Raw genomic sequence first — 21,510 nt, forward strand, 5'->3', positions numbered from 1 at the left:
CTGCCACGCGCATGCACGATGCATCGTGTATAATTTTGTCTGCCGTTTCAAACGTGCTTCCGTGTTCTTAGCCTTTGGACCTCTTCGAATTCAAACTGCTCGTGGCTTGAACCATTGAAGAAAGGGATCGTTTGAAAGAAAATAGGTCATCTGAGTTGACCTGCGGGCTGTTTGTCTCTGAAGCATATGTAACGTACTGTTTTGCTCAACGGTAACATAACCTTTCTGAATTTGAAAACAGATTCGTTTGAATGAACTTGCCGTGCAGATTGAAATCATTGAAGATCAAACTTGGTGAAAGTTTTTGTTGTGATTTCGTAATGAGCAGTTAACATAATAATTAAGCCAGTTCTAATTGTGCAAAACAGTTTGTGGTTTCTTTTATATCCAGTACTTTTTACACTGATTAGACTGCATTATTTGAAGGACTTGACTGATATCACCAGGAAGCGCTCATCAAGAGTTTTCTGATGTATGTCCTTTTGGGGCAGTGGAAGCCAATTGTAGAATATTTGAAGTTTTTTTTTGAGAAATACGTAAATCCTTACATTGAACTATAAAATCAAGATTTTGAAAACTGCTAGATCTTGCCAACCGATTCCTTTCTTTGACATAATGGTTTCAAGGCCAAAGGTGGTGTATTACTCCAGTATCCCTAATAACTCCTAATAACAAATCAGCAAATAATCATTCGCCATCCATTCACGTGTCAGTTCAGTTGATGAATGTTTCAATTCATCATCCAAATTATTGTTACATCTTCACTCCGCGCCTTCAAAAAACATTTTGACAAATTGAACCCTCATTCTGTTTGCGGAATAACCATTGTCTGTCGTTTTGATAAAACCCGACTAAAAGAGAAAGATTTTACTACACTTCGTTTGCGCCAATTAACCACGTTCAAAATTAATTATCTGTATCGCGTAGCATTTGGTCGGGTTCGTGGTCCGCCATACCAAGTCTAATGATTCTGAACTAAACGAAGCAAAAGGAAATCCCTTGTAACATGATTTGCTCTGATGGGTCATTAGTCGGGAGAATTGAAGTCAATTGGTAATTAGTCAAAAGGATGTGGAAAAAAGACCCCTCGGACCTCCGAGGCCATTTTTCACTTTTGACAATTAGAAAGTGAAGTTTGTATACCCGCCTAAAACAAATCATTGGTCCTTGGACAACTGTTCAACACATGTCCACGTTTTAAGAACAACTGAGTTATAAGTATCAGAAGATATTAGCCGGACAGGAACTGATTGCCTTTGCACTTTTGAAAAGCATGGATAATCAACTTTTTGTCTGTTATTTTATGACTAAAGTTGTAAATGCGAAATGGCCATAAAATCTCCATTGGTCAGCCCAGCCTGTTTTCTGGCCGTCAAATGTCTCTCGTGTCAAAAGTCATTGCAAGCAGATGTTTTGAACTTCGTCCATCACAAGAAAGAGATAGCCAAATGGCTAATTATGCCTTTCTTTTCTAATTAGCAGACAGCCTTGACAACTCTATGCATATCATAAGAGAAAAGTTCATTTGCTTCATGGACAAGTCCTTCAAATGCGTTTTGATTAATTCCCCATTTTCACTGATATCAAAACGTGCTCTCTGGACTGACCATTTAGAAAATGGTATCTAAGTACCTATTGTACCCTGGCAAGAATTGTTTCCAGAGATGTGTGATAAAGTGTTCAATGCTGCTTTACTCTGATCAACAATACTGAATTTGACAACCGGTCCAATGTTCAGTTCTCTCCATCTTTCTTTAAAGATTACTTGAGTGCAGAGATTGACTGGGGCTTGCTGCGCACACCACAATGCACATTAACCAGACAAATGCATGTTTTTGAGCAACTTTATTGTGCGCATGGGACCTCTGACTGGCTAACAACAGTGGTCAGGTTAATGAAAGGTCAGGGGGCAGAGGTCATACAATGGACACGACCTTTCATGAATATGCAAAATAGCTGCGATGGTTTTAATGCTAATTGTGCATAATTAATTTATTAATGGGGACCTGTTGAAAGAGTTTGGGACGTGAAAGGATCTTTGGAATGGCTGCGGCATTGATTCAGTATTGATGCTGGGAGGATGAAGGAAGCATTCTCCTGTGCTACTCTCTCGCATAAACGTATATTTGGTTAAAAATCACTTTGGAAAATGTTGGCCTACACGTTCGCTAGTCATCGACATACTCAAACAGACATGGAACTTATTCGAAACATTTGTGTGCGCTATCCTAAAGTTGGAAAACGGATTTTAAATCCTCCTACGTTTGGAAATCGGAAGATACTGGAGAATGGTACTGGTGTTGCTAAGGTCATTGTACTTCGAGGTAAATAACTTTTCAATCGTGTTTAACGTAGGTGGAAATGTCGGCCGCGTTGATTTAGATAGTGGTGGGTTACGGTGAGTGGGATTGCTCAAGTTGTAAATTGGGTGCGAGGTAAAGTATTCATGATGGGTAGTTGCGGTTAGCGTTAGTGGATAGTGGTACTGTATGAGTGATGTATTTTGGGTGCGTTGTATGATGGGGGTTGGGTTACTCAGAATCACCTGAGCGGGTGGTTCCATTTAAATGACCTAAATTTTTTTTATCCGGATCAATATATCAGAATGGTTCTCATTGTATTAATGGGGTTTTCTGCTGTAGGCTCTCTTTATTTTGAGATGGTTTCTTTTCAAAATGGCTTTTTTTATTACCAGATATTTCCATGAAAATCTTTTTTGTGTCAGTTCCTCTCCTAACTTTCAGTTTGAAAGATACTAATCCTCAACCTTTTATTATCAGTAAATAACCTGAATTCGCAAAGAAAAGGTATTATTTCATTGGAAAAACTGAAATAAATTTCATAACCCCGTGGGCCCCCCCCTAAAAAGAATTATACATTTTTTTAATCTTTTTAGAAATTTTCACTGATTGCATATATAGAGACAAAGATCTAGTGATTTTCAGTTTTGTTTTCATGAGAATTCTGAGAATATTTTCAGTATCTTGTATTATCTGGGTTGTTGATATAGTATTGTTAAGGATTTGCGTAGGAAGCAATTGAAACTGGTTCAGCAGTGTTACGGAGTTTACCCGGAAGGAATTGTCACATGAGTGAGCAGATCATCTCAAAATCATGATTGGATTTACATAATACCATCGGTCTGTTCTACCGTTTTCCTTCACCATAACCTTCGGTTGCGTTGATTCCTTTGTTTTTCTCTCCTTTCTGGTGGAGCCTCGTCGTCCCATTGGCGTACTTGAAGGAGAGTGGCAAACCACACTCCGGGACAATAGGCTACAGAAGAGAAGATCATTATTGTGTAATTTTGTCATTAAAGACTCATTTATGTGGAAAAGCGCTTTTGAGGAAAATTTCCAACTCTAGACACATGGTTGAAAGTTGCAGCCAGCATTTTTGTAATTTTTCAAATTTTGCTACTAGACTGGTTCCATTGTCATCGTAGTTTATCACAATTATGCGCAATATCGTAAACCGGGTGTTGTCCTCTGGAGCAGACTTTTGATGTCAAAAACTACCTGGGTAGTAATTAGTGGTTCCGAGTTTATTTTATTATTTAAGATTGGTTGTAATTGCCCGGCATTTGATTGGTTTCTGTGGTTGAAATTGTTCCTTTTAAATTGTAAGTCTGAATCATAGTCATTCACTTGTTGGGAGAAGAATTGAAACTTTCCTTTGAACAATTGCATATTGTTGTTGCGAGGCTTAGCAGGTTTCCCCAGCCTTTGATGGTAACTCTTGAAAAGTAAATTGCGGGTTCTGTGTGGGCTGGTGAAATTGGTTTCTCAAAATGTAACTAATAATAAAATGCCTTTTGGTATGGCAATTTTCTATTAGATAACAATGAGAGACTATTCTCGTCATATCTTTATTAAAAGTAAATGAAATCTCATTCAAAATACCAATTTCTTACAGCAATGCAAGTGGGCATTTAAAAAACATTAAAATAGGTCACATCAGTTGAGTCGTGTGCATAGAACGTCTCAAACATTTGAAATTTTCCCATAAAATCTGACGATTTGTGAACCTTTTGTAGAAATCCCTCATAAAAGGCCTGCACGTGGAGACCTAGTTTCAGTAGCCCATTTCAATGATTTCCTCCATCTCGTAAGACACATCGGTTGACGGTAGTTTGTTTCCATGTACCGATGCCTTCATTCATCGGGTCAGTTTGGCCGTGGGATTTTTTGTATCGAAGCTCGTGCCTTTTGGGTGGGTTAACAATAAAAGCGCAATAGAGGTCTTGTGGGTCCTGTACAGTTTCCATCAACTCTATTCACAGCCTGTCCTGGACCATTTACATTCGCTGTCTGAAGTGTGTGCAACTCTTTTGATCTTATGACTATTGTCAATGGATAAAAGCGATGAATATTTCCGCATAAAAACCTATCGGTTGTGATTTTATGGGAAGCAATCACGTCCATCCACAGGTTGCATACAAGAGTAAGATGCCTTTGAGGATGTCGGTTGCCTCCCGATGCTCCAATGCTCTCCATCATGTCAACACGAAAGTTCAGAAGAGGTGAATGGTGCACCGATTGTCTGTTATAATACCGTGACTGATTCGGAGTTAGTTGTTGCCGTATTATGGTAACTTGTATCGGCTTATATTTGGTTTGAAAGCATGAAATGTGCATCTGCATAACGGTCAATAGTTTTTAAAACTTTTTTGTGTTACAACATTGCGTGCCTTATATTATCATGACAGTTTTTTTTAGGCACCATGTATTGTCAACTCTGATAATTATTAGTTTAACTCACAACACAGATAACCTTTTGAGATTTAGCAGAAAGCTTGTGATTGAAATATAAAAAGACTTTCCGTATATGCTCTTGAAAACCTTGAGATGCAAATTGCTTTGTACACTGTCATGTAAAATCAAGTCTCACTGGCTCATGCCTACTATTCAGAATGTGTCCTTCAACCCATGGTTAAGGTCGGAAGAAAGTTTGTTTCGTTCAAACAGCCACCATTTCAGAGGCAGTGTCGTTGGGGTGCACAAAAAAGATCGCTAGGCGAGGCAGGTTGGTGTTTGATGGCTACTTTTGCTGAATATTTGGTAAAAAGAGTACTGGTAAAGAGTCACTTAACTTCATTTTATAAGCTATCATGTGAAAAGTCAAGTTTCGACACAATGTACCTTGTCGTTAGAACTACTTCAACCCGACCAACTTGTCACTGGTCTCTTTATCAAAATTTGAATTAGTCGAATTTTATTTCAATTGACATCGGTGAAAATTTCATTTGGCGCCTGCTCTCCAAGTGGAGGACTTCTGAGTGTATTTTAGTATTGATGATGTTACTTGTGTAGTAGATGTTCTTGTGAATGACCAGTGGCAATGAGGTCAAAATGAAACCCTTGGTAGCGGTCTGCGTTGCCGGACTTATTCTTTTATTTGTCGACTCTTTGTGTCCCTTGATGACAAAATGCATAGCAATAGTGATTCTATTTCTTGTTGACTTTATTCAAGAGTCATTACAGAGATTTCGACTGGACTTGTGACGATATGCTCGGTCATTGACGGTTACATGTCAAGATGTTGCTCGTGGCTTGTCCACTTCTGACCGGTGCAGGCTTACTTGCCTGAATGAGCTGGCTTGCTTGCCCTGTGTGACATCAGGTACCATGTCCAAAGAGCCCTTCTGTCTAAACTTCAAGTTCTATCGTCTTTGACTTGTTTAAAGGTGAATAAGACCACACTCGTACCCGTGAAGTTCTCGTGTTCTTTGTCTGTGGTCAGACGTAAGTTTGTATCTATGGACCTGTCGGAGGTATCCGTGGACTTCGTCACAGTGTCCATAGCTGTTCAAATTTGCATCATCCATTTGATATCAGTCCTCAAATACGGTAACACTTTTGGGTGTAGTTAATGGTCAGGATGCTGGATTGATGGTGAATTTCTCAAATGTTTTGAAGGGTTCCAGTTAGTTGTTGAGATTTAAAAGTGATCCTTTGACACCAAGGGGTTGGCCGATTTAATACGAGATGTTGCAGGAATTGAAGCCGTGTCACTGTGGGCAAGGTGGATTAATTTGCAAACATGTCCATCTAAAAGAAAAGAATCAGTGTTAGAGACAAGATAATCAACTTGATGAGCCGCGGCTGGGACAGGCTATCTACATAGAGATGAAGAGGCTTCAGCGTTGAAGCATCACTGTAAATACTCCTTGGGCGTTGATCTTCCTTAATGGCATTTGAAGTAGAGCAAAGAATGTCTGTCGCACAGGCGAGAACCGTTGAACAATGGCAGAGTATTGGATGAAGTCATTAACGGTGTCTTCTGACACGCTTTACATCAAGTTGTGGTCTCCCTAAATCTGACTATCTTGTCGATAAGAATCTCAACTTCGACAAATAGATGACAATAGGAATCTTAGGTTTGACAAGTAGATGACAATGAGGCACGAGCCAGGATTAGGTTCTTTGGCAAGAAGTCGCATTCTTGTGTCCAGGGAAGAATTTTTCGGATTTTTGTGGGTGATAATGAAAAGTGTTGTGGTTGGTTGTTAGGGTCTCTGTTACCACTTCCCGCCCAGCAATTGCAAAAGTAAATTCTGGATTAGTCCGAAGAATGTCACAGTATGAGCATGATGCCACAGATTCAAGTTATTAAAGACTTAGAACAAAGAACGCAGGTCAGAGGCCGAATAAATGAGTGGAGAATTGGAAGTAACAGGTCATTAAAGGCTGATAGCTACGGGCAATGGTTATCGCACATGTAGATCAACGTAATGGGGCGTCTTGCCGCAACTTGCGCTCAAATTGAGTGAGGCCGCAGTCACTTGCGCTCATATCGGGGCGTCTGATTTCATTGGGAACTTACGGGTAGGGCTTTGATGATTATATCAGCAACTTTTCGTGTCTTGTACTTGACAGTTTGGACAATGTCAGCAGGATAATAACTTGAGGTCCACGATTATGAAATGTTTGAAATTTAACTCTGCAACTGAACAATCACTTGTTGGGTGATGGCAGCTTAAATGAGCAGTGAGGTTTATAGTGAAAGGCTTGAGGGGTGAACGGTTTTATAATTGCCAGAAATAATGGCCCGTTTGAATTCTATCACAATGGGCGCGTCAGCACTGCTCGGACACAAAGACGGGTCAGAGATCGTGGTGTAACACAAAACATGCGACAAGCCAGCATCTTCTCGGTTGTTATTATCAAATCTGTTAACCCAGGCAAGTTGATCTAAGGCTACTGGGGAAGCTTGGATGCGTAGCAGATTGTCGCAAACTTGCAATTAATTTTGATTGGCAAGTGAATGATTTGACTTGCGACCTCTGTTTCTGGAGAGGGGGTGGGATAATAGTGTGAGTTTTGCTAATAACACTATAAAGCTCTGAATTGTTTGGTACAAGTCTAGAAAGAGCAACTTTATTCTTGGCATACTTAAATGATGTACCTTTTGCTTCTTGCAATCCAAAGCTGGGAGGGCATGTATGATTACCGTTATCCGTGTTAATGGGAAAGTCCTACACCCACAAATGCTACTTAAATGAAACTTTGTCTCAGGTCTTGCACTGCCGTTAAGTATGTTCCTAGACAGAAAACTCTTTACAACATAAAACAAGATGATGTCCCTTCATTATAGTGTTCCCAATGTCAGCTAGGATGCTGCTACAGTTGCTAATGACTTCAGCTGAACTTGCAATTTTTTGGTAATCTACTTAAAAGTTTTTCCCATTCACGTATAGTGTTCCCACAGATTACAACCCCTTCTCTGTTCAAGTTATTCTCAGTAACAAATAGTCGAGCAGTTTTAATCGTCATGAACTCAAACTTGGAAATAGTTGACACGAGGATTACGCACTGAAGGACCTGACATGAAGTGCTTCAGGAGATGTCACGAGTCAGAAAAAATCATCTGGACTGATCTCGTGGCGTCATGGATTAGTGACTTAACGCGTCTTTGGAAAGCGAAATCAAAGGCTGGCATAGAACGTCGGGCCACTTGAAAGAATGAAGGCTTTAGGGGAAACTGAAGACTAAAATTTACCCAACAGGGATGTGTGGTTTCATTCAAGAGCAGCTGGTTTTGGCGAATAAAATTTCATTTTGATGAGATTAAAAGTTTCATTTATCCCATTGTTGGTTTAATTAACATCGTTTTAAACATGTGTTTTGATATTTTCAGCTCTCAAGCGCAAGTTGATGCTAAGGCGGTCTCGCAATGAATTGGTGGATGCTGGAATATATCCTCGTAAGTTGGAGTTTTTTAACTTTGTTGACATAGCAGCGAGTGTGTGTAAAAGCAAATGGAGTCACTAAGACCAAGTATTATGAATAAGATATGGACAAAATCATCAAAAATAAAATATATAAGATATTTCCATGATTATCTGATGGGTACATCCTGATATTCCCACTCTGCAACCACTCCATGGCTGCTGTGAATGTTTGCTTCTTCCAGTCTCAGGACCCACTTATTCTCAAGCAGTCGTATCTTTGTGGGGGCAACAATTCGCAAAGCCGCTCAACATGTTGTGATAACTTTGAAATCAATGATCCAGTACACGGTGCAACCTGTTCTATAAGAGATTCAGTTACTGTAACATTGCTTTGCCACAGATTCTTCTTTTCAATTTGTTTTTCTTGTGTAAACGTCAAGTACCTAACCTTCCAGTAAAAGTGTCATTTTTTTCCACTTTTGCGCGAGCCAAGATGGTTTTACGGTTTACTTTTATCGTTCTGGTGTTTAGTTTACCTTTGCGCACTTTGGTTGATTAGCTTTCCAACATGATTTGGAGCTGTTGAATGTTTCAAATGCTTTCCAGTCCACCGAGGGAGTTTACCATCTTGCTGCGATGCAATATGTTTCTGTTATAGGCTTTGGCAAATCTGGCAAAGTTAACTCAGTGAACTCACTGGCCAGCTAACTGCCTCTCGTTCTCATTGTGTTGGAAAGCTTATCATCCAAGATGTTGCCATACTGGACTTGAAGGAGGTATTAGGGGAAATGTATCACAGATGCGGTCAAACTGTAAATCAGCATGTGATATCTGACTTTTCATTTTGGCTGTTAAAATTTCAGGTCCTCCTCATCAAAAAATCAACAAGACATCTGCACTTGGCATAAAATTGTTTCTTGTTCAGTGTAAGATCAGACCAGTGTGTGTGTCTGTGACAAATATCTCAGCCTTCCTTGGTCTGTCTGCGCTGCTAATCTAGCTCCAGATTTACATGTGTTGTACATTTCTGACATTTTACTGCTTATCTTCATCCAATTACTTATTTTCATTATGATATGTAATCGCTTTTGCTTGAATCTGACACTATATTTCTTGTTGTAAGATAACATCACGCATCCTTGCTTTCATCATTTTGACATGCTTGGCAATCTTCTGATGGCATTCTCAAGTTGGCTGCCGCCGCCGCTGTGCTTCTGATTTCTCATCCGGCTATCTAGGCCAAGTACAGCCACACAGATAGGAAAGATCACCAATGTTGATGGTAAAGAAGGTATAGATTCATGGATAGAGCAGCAACTTGGAAAAGCAATAAAGCCTAAGGCAGACTTGTACCATAATCCTGTCAAATTCAAGGGTCACTGCCAATGCCTGCTGATTGACTTGAGAGAGTAGTCTTGGGGAGAAAATTACCAAAACTTTGAAGTTCTGTTCTCTTTCAACAATGGTGTTCCTTTTCAGCTCTCATTGACTTGTGTGGACCATTGGGAATCTACCATGAAGCAACCATCCCAAACAGTGGATCTTTTTAATGTTGTTATGTTTCAGAGCTTTGATGTACCAACCTTTAGCCCAGTTATATGCTTCATTATTGTCTCTTATTCTAATGAATCTGTTCTTTTTGGGTGTGGTGTCTTGCTATTCATTAAGTAGCTGCTTCCTTTATCGTATCACCTTTCATGGATGAATAGTTTTGTAGCAAAACATTTGACTGTCCCCGAAATAATGACAACATGAACAAAGCAGGTAAGTATCGGTATCACGAAAATCTGACAATTCAGATTATATTACATTATGATGAGACAATCTTTATGACAATGGTCAGAATCTTGACTTTGGCATGGAATTTTCTGCAATTGATGGCCTAATGGCTGCTTCTTAATCACTGCCATATTGGTCAAGTTGGAGATGCTTTACTCCTCTGAAGAATCAGAAGCCCTTGTCAGGATGACGCAGGAGCACCGCGGTGGCCAAGGTTTGAAGGTGAGTGCAATTTCTGGTCGTGCATGTCCTAGGCTTACCAAGAAACCGACTAGATTATATAGTCCATTCAATGATGTCGGTCTGCTGCCAGGGGCCATGCGAAACCTGAAAAACCTGTCTCCTCTTTGACCACGCTTTTCCTTAATCTACTTTTAATACTTTAAAACGTGATTTTTGCAATCTTTGTTAAGATGAGGTCATTAAATGGAGATGTTACCATATCTGATGTCTGACGGAACAATGATATCTAAGGTTGTCCCTGTCGTCTGCTGATCTGTCATCATAATAGAATGATAAACGACGGTGCAGAGTACTTCCGTCACAAATTTCACTCTCGTTCGAATTAGATTAATGTCAATAAAATTAGGAAGACATGACTGTTAGGCAAAGTACACCGTGCGCTGATCAGTCTTTGCGTTCATAAACATGCCAAGTCCATCTGGAGTCTTTTCGATATCTCACGAATTTGTGGAAAATAAAAGATGCAAGTGCTGATTCGACTGAAATATACGTTCACTGTTTCCCTGAGACTGAAAGTTCTTCTGCAGTTAATCTGCTCTCAAATGGCCTCTTATGCCACCGTAATGAAAGTATTTTGTCAAATGCCAAATTGCCGAAAAATGATCTTTGGAACTTAGTGTCAAACCCCATTTATCTTCATGAACTTATTGCCTCTGAAAAGACAAAGACTGTGGTCCTGTTGGTTACATTGTGGCCGTTTACTGGGGGAGTTGATCCATATTGCAGCAGCCGCATCATGCATCAAACTTTGACCTATTGTCTAAAAAACTGAAGATTGGTGCTATAAACGTCACCAACAGTGGCTATTACGCCGTCTCCAAACATTCAGCCATCTTTTAGCGGTTTGTGCTGTATGAATTATGCTCTCATTGATTTATGATTTCCCCATTATCTTGGTTGAGAATTTGCGAAGAATGATCTAAAACGCATGGGAATTTTGCTCGGGGAAGTCCATGATGTGTTTGTTTATGGTAAATCGGTTATAAATCATAATTTGTATGGTAAGCTCTTGATCTACACCTGCTTTGTACTTTATTTTGACATCTTTGAATCAATTTAAGACTGGGTACATCTGCATGATTAAGCTTTATGGGTCTTCAACAAAATGATACTGTATCTGAAGTATAATGGCACTTAAAGGTCTTGGTTTTAGGAATAATGCCTCGAAAACCACAAAGTTTTGCTTTAATATGACAAGTCTTTAATGTGCCTTGCGTAATAAGTTAACATTGAGCTGACAACATCGCCAAGTGATTCTTGATGCTAAAGTACTTTGTGCAATTTAGTATCTTCATACCAATCTGTATATCAGTAAACATCATCATCTTATTAGGGTGTGTGTGGGCCCAGCATTCTCCCTCACCCCCTGTCTTTAGGGCCTGCTTGAGGGTTGCCCTTCGGCACCAGGCACATGCCTAGTTCAGGCTGGGGTGAACCACAACCCTCCCTTCTGTAATGAAAAACTCCCTGACTGCAGTCAGAAAATTCATTACTGAAATCATTTTCAAGATAACCATCGGCGATGTCAAATCTTTGGTTACCAAGTGCCAAAAAAATTTGAACTTTCCTCTTCATTGGTTTAAGACTGATTTCTCATGATGCTTATCGGTGAACAGAAAAAGGATATTTAACACTTCAGGCCAAGGGTATTCATAACCACAATAGGAGTTTTTCTCCTTTAAAGCTTTCTTTGTTGCCAGGCCGATAGTGCATCTGATAAACCTCTCCATGCCATTCTCAATCTAATCGTTACATGTTCATTATGACTGATCGCTCTGAAATCTTGTGCTAAATGACGAAACCTAACCCAGTTTGCATGTGCCTTTTCGCGTAGCTGTTAAAAGGCATTTGACACTGGTTGACTAGGAGCAAGTCATATCTGTGGGCTATTACGCCTGGTGGTCTTTAACGGCGTACTTCTCGCTTAGAAACTCTGCCTTGTAAGTATTGTCAACCCTGGGAGGCTATTGATCAGCTTACGCCTTGACTCCATCGGAAAGAAACGGAAACTTGCCCACGTGCTTGGCGCAAGTGTGACTCAAATGACCTCGCGCCTGTTGAATATCGTCAAAAGAAATCGGAACAATTGGCGGTCTAGCAATGCCAAATCTCTCAAGTTACACCTAACGTATTGCGACCCTTACAAACTCAGTGTCGGAGTTATTTAATCTTGCATCGTCCTTGAGTTTATCGTGCCATCAGATTGGCACTTGTTCATTTGGTCGTTGATTAACTGTGTTTTACAATGTGATTAAGTTATGATTCCATGTTGCCTTTCACTTGTTGAGGAGTGTTGCCTGTCTCTGGGGGAGATAAAATCCAAATAACTCTAACCCTTCTACAATTTGGGAAATAATGGTGGTTAAAAGCATACTATTGCTTCCACCACTGGACTTGGCTTTTGTTATCAAACGTGAAAGTGAACTTGAGAATGTTCTGAAATGTTGATGTTATCATCTGTGAGGTCAGGTCATTGGCTATTGTGCTTCAATAGTTGAATTCGGACTCTTGGTGCAGCCCAGCAATCCAGTAAAGTAGAATTTGGACTTTTGTGCAGTCCAGCAAACCAGCCCGCATAACAGAAATCATCTGTCATTTCCTGCATTTGGGTCTTCACTGATAACTTATAGAAGTCATAACTGTTCGTGAGGTGAGAGCTATCCGCATCTGAAGTTTGAAACAAACCTTGTTTGGGTACCTAACCTTTTATAATTCCCTCAACAAGCTTTTAAAATTTAGACACCAGGATCAAATTCTTGAAAGTGAAATCTGAGAAAGATTCCTTTTGGCAATTTAGCCCTTAAAACAACATCTGTATTTGAAAAATGAAACCGTTTGAGAAGTTGAGCTCAGTTCCTATGCAAATTGGCAGGGTGTTCATTTCCATAAGTGTGCCCGTTACAAATTCATAGCAAATTTCAAATCACTTATGCTGGGACCCTTTCTTCGGCCCTTTCTTTACCAAGTTAATTCATGGTGTACAACCAGATCGTGTCTCTCGCTTTCATTATGTCACCACAAAGCTTTCTTGTCACTGGAGTCTATTAAGTCTTGGGAGAAAGTTCCTCAACGAAATTGATAGCATATTATGGCTGCTTGTTGACTTTGCCCTGACAGCCCCTTCATTGTTCTTTTCTAATGTGGGAAACTTCATAATAAGGTTCTCCCGGGGTGAAATTGGCTAAGGGTGGAATTCATTTTCGGGAGCGTATTGTCAAGTTGAAAATGGCACCTGATTGAAGAGGTTAACAGGGCACGTAAATCGCAAGATGCAGTTAGGGAGAGGGTCCCAGTATGAATTTAATAGGACGGTGTGGATCATAACACCCTTGCCTCAAGGAAAACTGCTCATTTCTTAACAAACAATATGGGGACGTGGTATATGTTTAGGGGGCTTCATTTGGGGTCGAAGAGCAGATGAGAGCTTTGTACCCTACTGCCAATTAGTGGGAAGCTGGTTCTGCCCTTTCTTGGAGGAGTATTCAAGGGTTTAACCAGATCATGAATGGGTGGTTTCCAAGAAGGAATTTTATTCACGTAACTGGTCGACATAACCTGATAATTCGCGATCATGTTATTGGTGTAGTGGTATTAATATTACAGTTCTTGGTTCATGGTTATTGCTCGTCTTTTGTTATGGTGACGTTTTGCAGCTGTTTTTGAATTGGTTACGAAATTGGTTTTACACCATATCCTGTTTGATACCCTATCCTGTTTAGAAAGCAGCCTTTCTTAGTTTGGGAGAATTCGTTGGGGCATTTCCTTGGTTTTATTCATGTTTGCGAGCAGCAAACTCCATGTTTTCCAGCAAAACTTTCTTTTGTTGCTAATGATGCAAACATCCTATCAACAGATTCTAAACTTTGGTTGTTTCAACTGTTGTCCTTTGACTTCCTTGGACGTACACAAGAATTGTTGACTGTCAATATATGCCAAAAGGTTCCAGCTAATTTCCATTTATAAAGAGCAGGAACTGTCATCCCTCATGTTTTGATAAAACTATTTTCCAGCAAATACAATCTATATCATTTTAGTAAAAAGATGCTTGGGTGAATTTGCATAAATTAAAGTTGACATGCTGGCTGTGAGCATCATTTTAATGAGCAGCCAGATGGAAAAACAACAGACAATCATTTGGAATCAATCTAAGACAGACAGATCTCAATGAAAAATGAAACGAATTAATAGAATTGTGTGGTTTGCGTTTTCTCAATGCGACAGTTCTCGGTATTGTGGTCTTCGTTTAGCCAGAGGTTAACCGGACCCTAATGGGATGAATAGAGTTAATGGGTGGTTCTATTGATGGCTGAGATTTAATTTCAATGCCACAAAGGGAATTATTTTTGTTGAAAAATAGACAAAAATAGGAGAAATCATCTTATTCCGTGGCTCATGGCTAGCCATATGTCTGCGTTTTTGGCATTTGTTCACCTAATCAACCAGACTGTTCGTTTGAAATCTCGTATTTGAACCAAAGAGGATAAATTCGAACTGGCAGTGTTTTGTCTTGAAGTTTACACTTTTCTTGAGGAAAAATTGTCAATATACCAGCTGTCTTACTAGCAAAAGCTGTAGAACTTGATCTTTTGTCCAAAATGTCACTTGGTCCACTGGCCACGTGCACTATGTCATATGACTGCGCTCATTCGAGGTTTGGGTTAGACTATTATGGTTAACTTGACAGTCACTTGTCTTGATCAAAGTCAAGACCTGGTATCCCATCACCTGCCCATCTATTGCAATCTCATTCATCTCTCTGAAGCCTACTTTCTCCAAAAAAATCTGCCTGTCCGTCTTATTGTTTAATTCACCTCCAATTGAAATCTGTTCATCAAACTATTAACTTCAGACTTCGGCCACGAGTATACTTCAAATCCTTGAGGAAAATTCCCTCTCACTTAACGGTCACTTGACGTCTGTCTGCCACCCGATGCTCACTTATCGTTAAGGACCTCCAGCGTCGAAAATTGTCACCGTATACCAGTACTGCTAAGTAATAATTGGACTAACCTGTCATGCCTGTTGTCAATGGAGAGTCCGCTGCACCGTTTGAATTCTTGTTTTGACATTGTTTGGTCAAGAAGTGCCCCCACTTCGATATGGCAAGCTGCTGCCCACTGAGTGACCATTCTCTGGTCATGTTCTATCCGTTGCGGGACACCATCCCTATTCTCTGGTCTTCAGGTTACAATTGAAACAAGGCATTTCTTGTGGTATCAGATCAACTGGAACATATAGCTTGATTCTCGATTCAACATTTGTCTTACTGGGATTTACAGATTTTTGGATGGCCGGTCCTATTCTTACTAGCTTTCTGTTTTTGTTGTAATTCAGCCAACGTTGGTGAAGAAAGTGCACCACCCATTATATGGAGGGTCAGTCACTAGTATAACCTCTCACGAATTGCTCATAAAATGGGGAGTTTACATATGGGTCGGTAAAAACTAAGGTGGGAATATATAATTTGTGTGTTCACATCAAATCTTGATGATGACCACTTGACCGATAGTCATGTCTGCATACAAAATAGAAAATTACTTCAAAACACTGCTATAAGCTTGTGGCTCCACCTTCTAAATTGCATCTGAACTAAAACAGGCCGTCCTCATTACAGAACAATAGTGACTTTTCGATTTATTGTCCGAGACATCAGAGGTGTGTTGAAGAGTTGCGTACAAAGCGCTCCTCTTCATAAACCATCAGCGGTTTTGTTTGTGGTTGTTCTAGATTGTGGTGAAAAGATTGGACCAATTTGAGATGTTCATCTCAAATTGGTCCAACGTGATAAAAGCTTGGAAGACTCTTGGCTCCACCAAAGCTTTTTGACCTAAGACTTCTTACAAATGGGCTTTTGAAGAAGCTGATATTAAACTTTAATTGTCAAGTTCTGATCATCTTGATGCATGTAGCAATATTTTTTGGCCGCTAAAATATTAGAGATGGCAACAGGAGTGAAAAAACTCTGTTTCAAAGTATCTTTTTCAGTTCCTTTATTTAGTCCACAACTGTTGCCATCTTGAGACTTGTGCAGCCCTCTCCTCGGCACCGAGTCGATTGTCGTTCCGTCGATTAAACACTGCAAAAAAGTGTGTTTGCCATTCCGCATGAACAACTCCATAGTTACTCGCTCCAACCCTCTCAACATTTGAATAGATAATGCACTTTTGTGGTCACAGCCACATTTTGCATCCCATGAGTTAACAATGCTAATAATGATATCAGTTTGCAAAAATGAGATTTAGAATGAGATTGAAATCAGTCTTTAGTGTAATGCATCATGCATCCTAATAGAAAATCTATTTCATTTGATTTAAGAGCTACATACACATAAAAAAGTATTTGTGGGGCCATTCAGTTTTTTAACAAAGATCACATCCTTATTCCTAGTTAATGGTTTGAAAGTGTGATTGTTGTTCTGCTTGAGCAGACAGACAGTTATTCTTTTTGTGATACTTTACCTGGCTACGCCTCTAGATTGAATTTTTTTTGAATGAGTTATTTTTTGGGGGATTTTAGTTTGTTTAGTTGACATTGTGATTATTCAATAGTCCAGAATTCTTCTGATGGAAAACTCTTTAACTACACGATTTGAGCATTGGTCAATATCTGTCCATAAGGACGGCATGTAACATTTTGGCAATGCTTCTGGTGCAAGCCTGCAAAATGACAATCATGTATTATGAAATGAACTACAAATACATCCTTCTCATGCATGGTTTCATTTGATGGACCAAACCTATAACGGTAGCAACTTCAGAAAACATTTTATACCTTAAGAAGGTCGGGAATGTGACCGTCACATTCAAACCATCAGTGCAAGTTCCAATCAGTTGCATATGATAAAGGGGAGAGAACTAAAGGACACGTTTCTCTTCCCTTTAATCATAGTTTTCTCCCCCTTCAATCATTTCCGCCCCTTAAACATATCATCACAAATTTGTTCCCACAAAAAGCAACAAACAAGCAGAGAATTTCAAATCCAAGGTGATTGAAATCTCCGCTTGAACAAATCTAAGAAATGAGGTATTGTATGAAGTTCAATAAAACATTTTGTCGAGCAAAAATCACGATTTTAATGTATTCGTTTTGAATTATGCGTACATGAGGTTGGTTTGGCTTTGATGAAGGGAGATTATTGCGACGTCTTTGAAGAAAGATCACTCCTGATTTAAGTCGTACAATAAGTTAAAGCGGGACTCGTGTGACCCCAGCAGGAGAATCGCTGTTATTTGGGGTCAAAGCATCTCAAACATTTCCACAACAATCATCTTTGCGGTTTGTGGAGTTGCACAATACCTACTTGCGGAAACGACGGAGAGTTGCTTGAACTTAATGGCAGTATTACCATTCTTACGCAGCAAGGGTCGTCGCCTGGAAACCGCGGGTATATTCCGTGGATCGTCGTGAAACGTTACCGTTCGGGAGTTGCATAATGCTGCACGAGGCTGGCGTGGTCTTAGCCCTTGGCGATGAGATTTTGATGGATTTACCATCAATGAAACTCAAGTTAGTATTCTTCAGATTTACGCACTGGAATGGATGAGTTTCCTGTACAAGCTCAAACGTTAGTCGTTCATTGTCATTGTCTTGGATTTGCATGAGAAAATATGGATTTGCTGTTTTGATTTGAGAATTCAAATTGTCTCTGGTATGAAGTTTCTGGATGCAGCAGTAAAAGCAACTTGTGAGGAAGAAAATTGCAAAGCAAGCCTTGAGTTGGTTGTACCTTGACTGCCAAAACGATCACAGTCTTTAGGCTGTCACATGATGAGCTTGGTTTGTCATTGGGTTTCCATTTAATCTTGTGGATCTAAACCTTATTGGTCAATTCAATTCCTATTTATCATGGAGATTTGCTTGCATGACAAGGCCACTCTACAACAAGGCCACTCTTCAACAAGTGCCTTTGTGCAAAAAGCCCCCGAATTCATTAATTCAGCATCTGATATGCTGGAAATCAAACAGAGAAATGAAGATATCAAATAAACAAGGCTGCCTCTAACGTCTGCATCTGCCCACAGAACACCTTGTCTGTGCAAATAGGAGCCAAGTACACTTACAGTACTCTCGTGTCGCCAGTCCTTAACTTCATGGAGAGAAGAAAAACACTTGGAGAAATTAAATCGTTAAATACTTTAGGCATGACTTGATGACTGCAACCATTCAGGGCGCAGAAGTGTTCTTTGAAAGCATTGATGGCGTTTTAGTCTTGGAGTCACTCGATTTGATTGTTGGCGCTCAGGTTTTATTTGACAGGTGATGCAGTGGCTTCCAAGTCACACAATTGTTGCATTATTTGCCTGTTTAGCGTTAACCAGTTGCATAAATAGCATTTTCCGACTCCTGGATATGAAAGGAGTTTTGGGTTACCGTTTTTTTATCTGCCTGAAGGCAATCTGTAAAAAATGATTAATGCCGTCAGAAAAAATGATCCCGCTTTTTTCTGCTGTCAAAAAAATGATCCGATTTTGTCCCCTTGGTGGGTTTTTGGTGCAGAGTGCATAGATCTTTGACATAGCACAATGGTTTCAATGGTTTAGTTGTTAAATTTCATATAATATCTTCATTCGTGATGATTATTTCTGCCCCAGTGAATGCCTGAAGGCTATTTGATTTGGTTCTCACAGGCACACCCATTGTTTTGCCTGTCATAAGCATCATGTCGGGACACTCTTTTACCCCAAGATTTATTGCTTCCAAGACTGGCCATTCTTTCCCAGGAAGTTTAGGGGTCTCGTTCAAGATGTTTTATCAATCAGAGCACAGCGGAGGCCAAAAAGGGCAGCAGGTTTTGATAGGAGTTGTCCTGCTCCAAGTGCCCTTGTGGATTCTTTTCTCAAGACAGAAATTTTATCCTGTTCTATGAAACAGGACATTGCCGCTAGCCTAGAGTGATGCTTTGAGATAGACATTACAGAAAATAACAGTGTGTAACTGATTTCGATAAACGTCAGAATATCAAAATATCCTGATTACTTAAATCTTCTCTTGTCCACGAAGTAACAGAGGACACCTAATTTTTTCAATATTGGTTTCTATTGCCATGAAGGTACAGTGGCTGGGCCATTTACCAAGAATTATGACTTGGGTGTACCCAACCTTATGAAGAATGACCCAACTGTCTAATTGCTCTTTTGTTACCATCACAAGAAGAGAAAGTCTGATCCATCAACAGAGGTGATTCTGCCCCATTACAATTTGACGCCTGCCTTATTGTGGGTTAACTGGGCAGCAACAGGTACTAAACATTGCCGGGATGACTTGAGGTTTTGGGCTCGGCTGGAGTGACAGTATTGAGGGTATGGTTGACAAATTACAAGTGATTAGGAAGATTCAGTGGCCGACTATTAAGTGCTACTGCTTCATGCAGTGGTTCTTTTTGCGGGCTGCTTGGAAAAGGGTTTGGCTTTATAAAGTCATTGTCAATCTTTGGACTGCACTGATCGAGTCAGGTAAAGTTTGGTCAGCAGTCTGGGCCCCAAGGTCTGAACTGCCCCATCTTATCTGCTGGTCTGATCAGGTCTGTCAAATCATCTACCCAATCTGAGGTCCTTGCCTTCCCTTTGGTTATGAACTGTACGGTTACCTCTTCAACAGATTTCTTTCAGATGCTAGGCCTTGTGGCCTTTGTTAGAACTGCCTTCATTGGAATGCCAGAGAATTTTGAATTTTCCCCCAATCCATGCTATCCCTATCCCTTCGAAGGAAAACAAAACTGCTGTGGCAGATGGTGTAACCGTTGGCTTAGTTGTTTTTGTGCTTTTGAAATTACTCTCAGGAACAAAATGTATATTTGTTTGAAAATTTGATTTGATATTCTAATCTCATTACGAAATTGATTACACAATCTCAGAACCTCTCTTGTATTTCAGAAAGGGCATTCTTAAAAGATTCCAGTCTGCTTCAAGTGGCTATTCATTGTAAGGGATGTTCCTTCCGATTGTTGTCTGTGGCTTAACGCATCCCTTTGTCAGGGACACAGGACACTGATTATCATCATAATGACAAACCCTTGAGTCGGTTTCCGATCAACTTGAAAGTTTGTCTGCTTCCTCTCATTAATTGACAAAACATAATACAAACATAGCCGATTGAAAGGATGTTAAATCCTGTATTGGTTGACAAAAGGCTCTGTTTGGTGTTGGAAACCGTTTCACAGCAGGCATTCATCACTCTCAGGGTGTTATTAGGATTCTCAGAGAAGTTTATGATGCGGTCGCATAAAAGGATGAGGCTGTTTCCTCCCGGTGGTCAGCTGGACCGGAAAACGTATCATTTCCTGTGCCGACAGCTCGGAATTGTGATAGTTCATTTTAATTGACCCTTCCTGTCATGTTACTGTTTGATTACGGTGAATCTGATGTCCTCTCTTGCAGATTTTGCATCTGTAATGAGGTCAAAAACGAATTGACGTAAGCCAAAGCAGATGGTTCTGTGACTGTAGTGCCACCTATTGGTTACTGTCCTAACCATTCATTCGGGAGATGCTGTGAAGAAGTTCCATAAGCTGACTCTGGTGGCGTCAGTTTCCTTCTACTGTGCTCATCTAGTCATCATCATTGTAAACTCGAAGCTTTATATCGAGCTTAAGGCATCTATGAGTTCTAAAGTCTGTCGAATATGGCGACATATAGAAGATCATGGTACCATACTCCATAGTCGGTAATGAGAACTGTCCTCAATAGGGAAAACTTAGAAATGGTACCAAAAAACTCAAAAACTCTTGTATTACAGTCTATTCGGAAAATATTTGACGCGTAATTGGTGTGTCAGAAATGATGGCTGATGAAAAGTTGCATTATCATAATCGCATCTCGAACCGTACTGCAAGATTTGTGATGCTGATTGTTGAGAATGTGGTCCAGGTTGTATTGTCATTCATGGTGACTCTTGTCCTCATTTAGGGCAGTCAGCTGGTCCACGTATCATTCCAATTGGTGCATCCTTTTATTCTTATTCACCAATGAGAAGATTTACCTGTCAAAGGTGTCATTGTTTGTGATTTTTCCCCGCCCAGCCACCCTGATTGTCTTCTGACACTGAATAACCGCTATAGGGCCATAATCATCACCATGCTGTGCATGTCAATCGTGATGGTAGCTGATGCAGGCATCCACAGGCTGGAGGGGGCCTCAGCAGGTTTTAACTCCATTCATATAAGTTTATAATGGCTGCAATTCACCATTGCGACTGACCTGTTGACCCAGAAATGCTGGGTTTACGGTGTTGCACAATACACCCCAAAGAAATGAATTTCAAGTATGTTTAAATTGAAGTTGACAGTGGTGGTGTGGACGCGGGAAATGCGTCCTGAA

At 40.1% G+C, this 21,510-nt stretch overlaps 1 protein-coding gene across 5 annotated transcripts in view; it reads left to right on the forward strand.

The window, feature by feature from the left end:
* LOC135486036 (myocardin-related transcription factor A-like) overlaps positions 1-21,510 on the forward strand; it is a 100,111-nt gene that overhangs the window by 53,644 nt on the left and 24,957 nt on the right. For all 5 annotated transcript variants that reach the window (XM_064768527.1, XM_064768502.1, XM_064768517.1 and 2 more), the window contains one exon: positions 8,140-8,205. In XM_064768527.1, coding sequence (XP_064624597.1) covers positions 8,140-8,205 — 66 coding nt within the window. The remainder of the gene's footprint in view (positions 1-8,139; positions 8,206-21,510) is intronic.

The sequence above is a fragment of the Lineus longissimus genome, chromosome 1, assembly GCF_910592395.1.
Source record: "Lineus longissimus chromosome 1, tnLinLong1.2, whole genome shotgun sequence".
NCBI lineage: Eukaryota > Metazoa > Nemertea > Pilidiophora > Heteronemertea > Lineidae > Lineus > Lineus longissimus.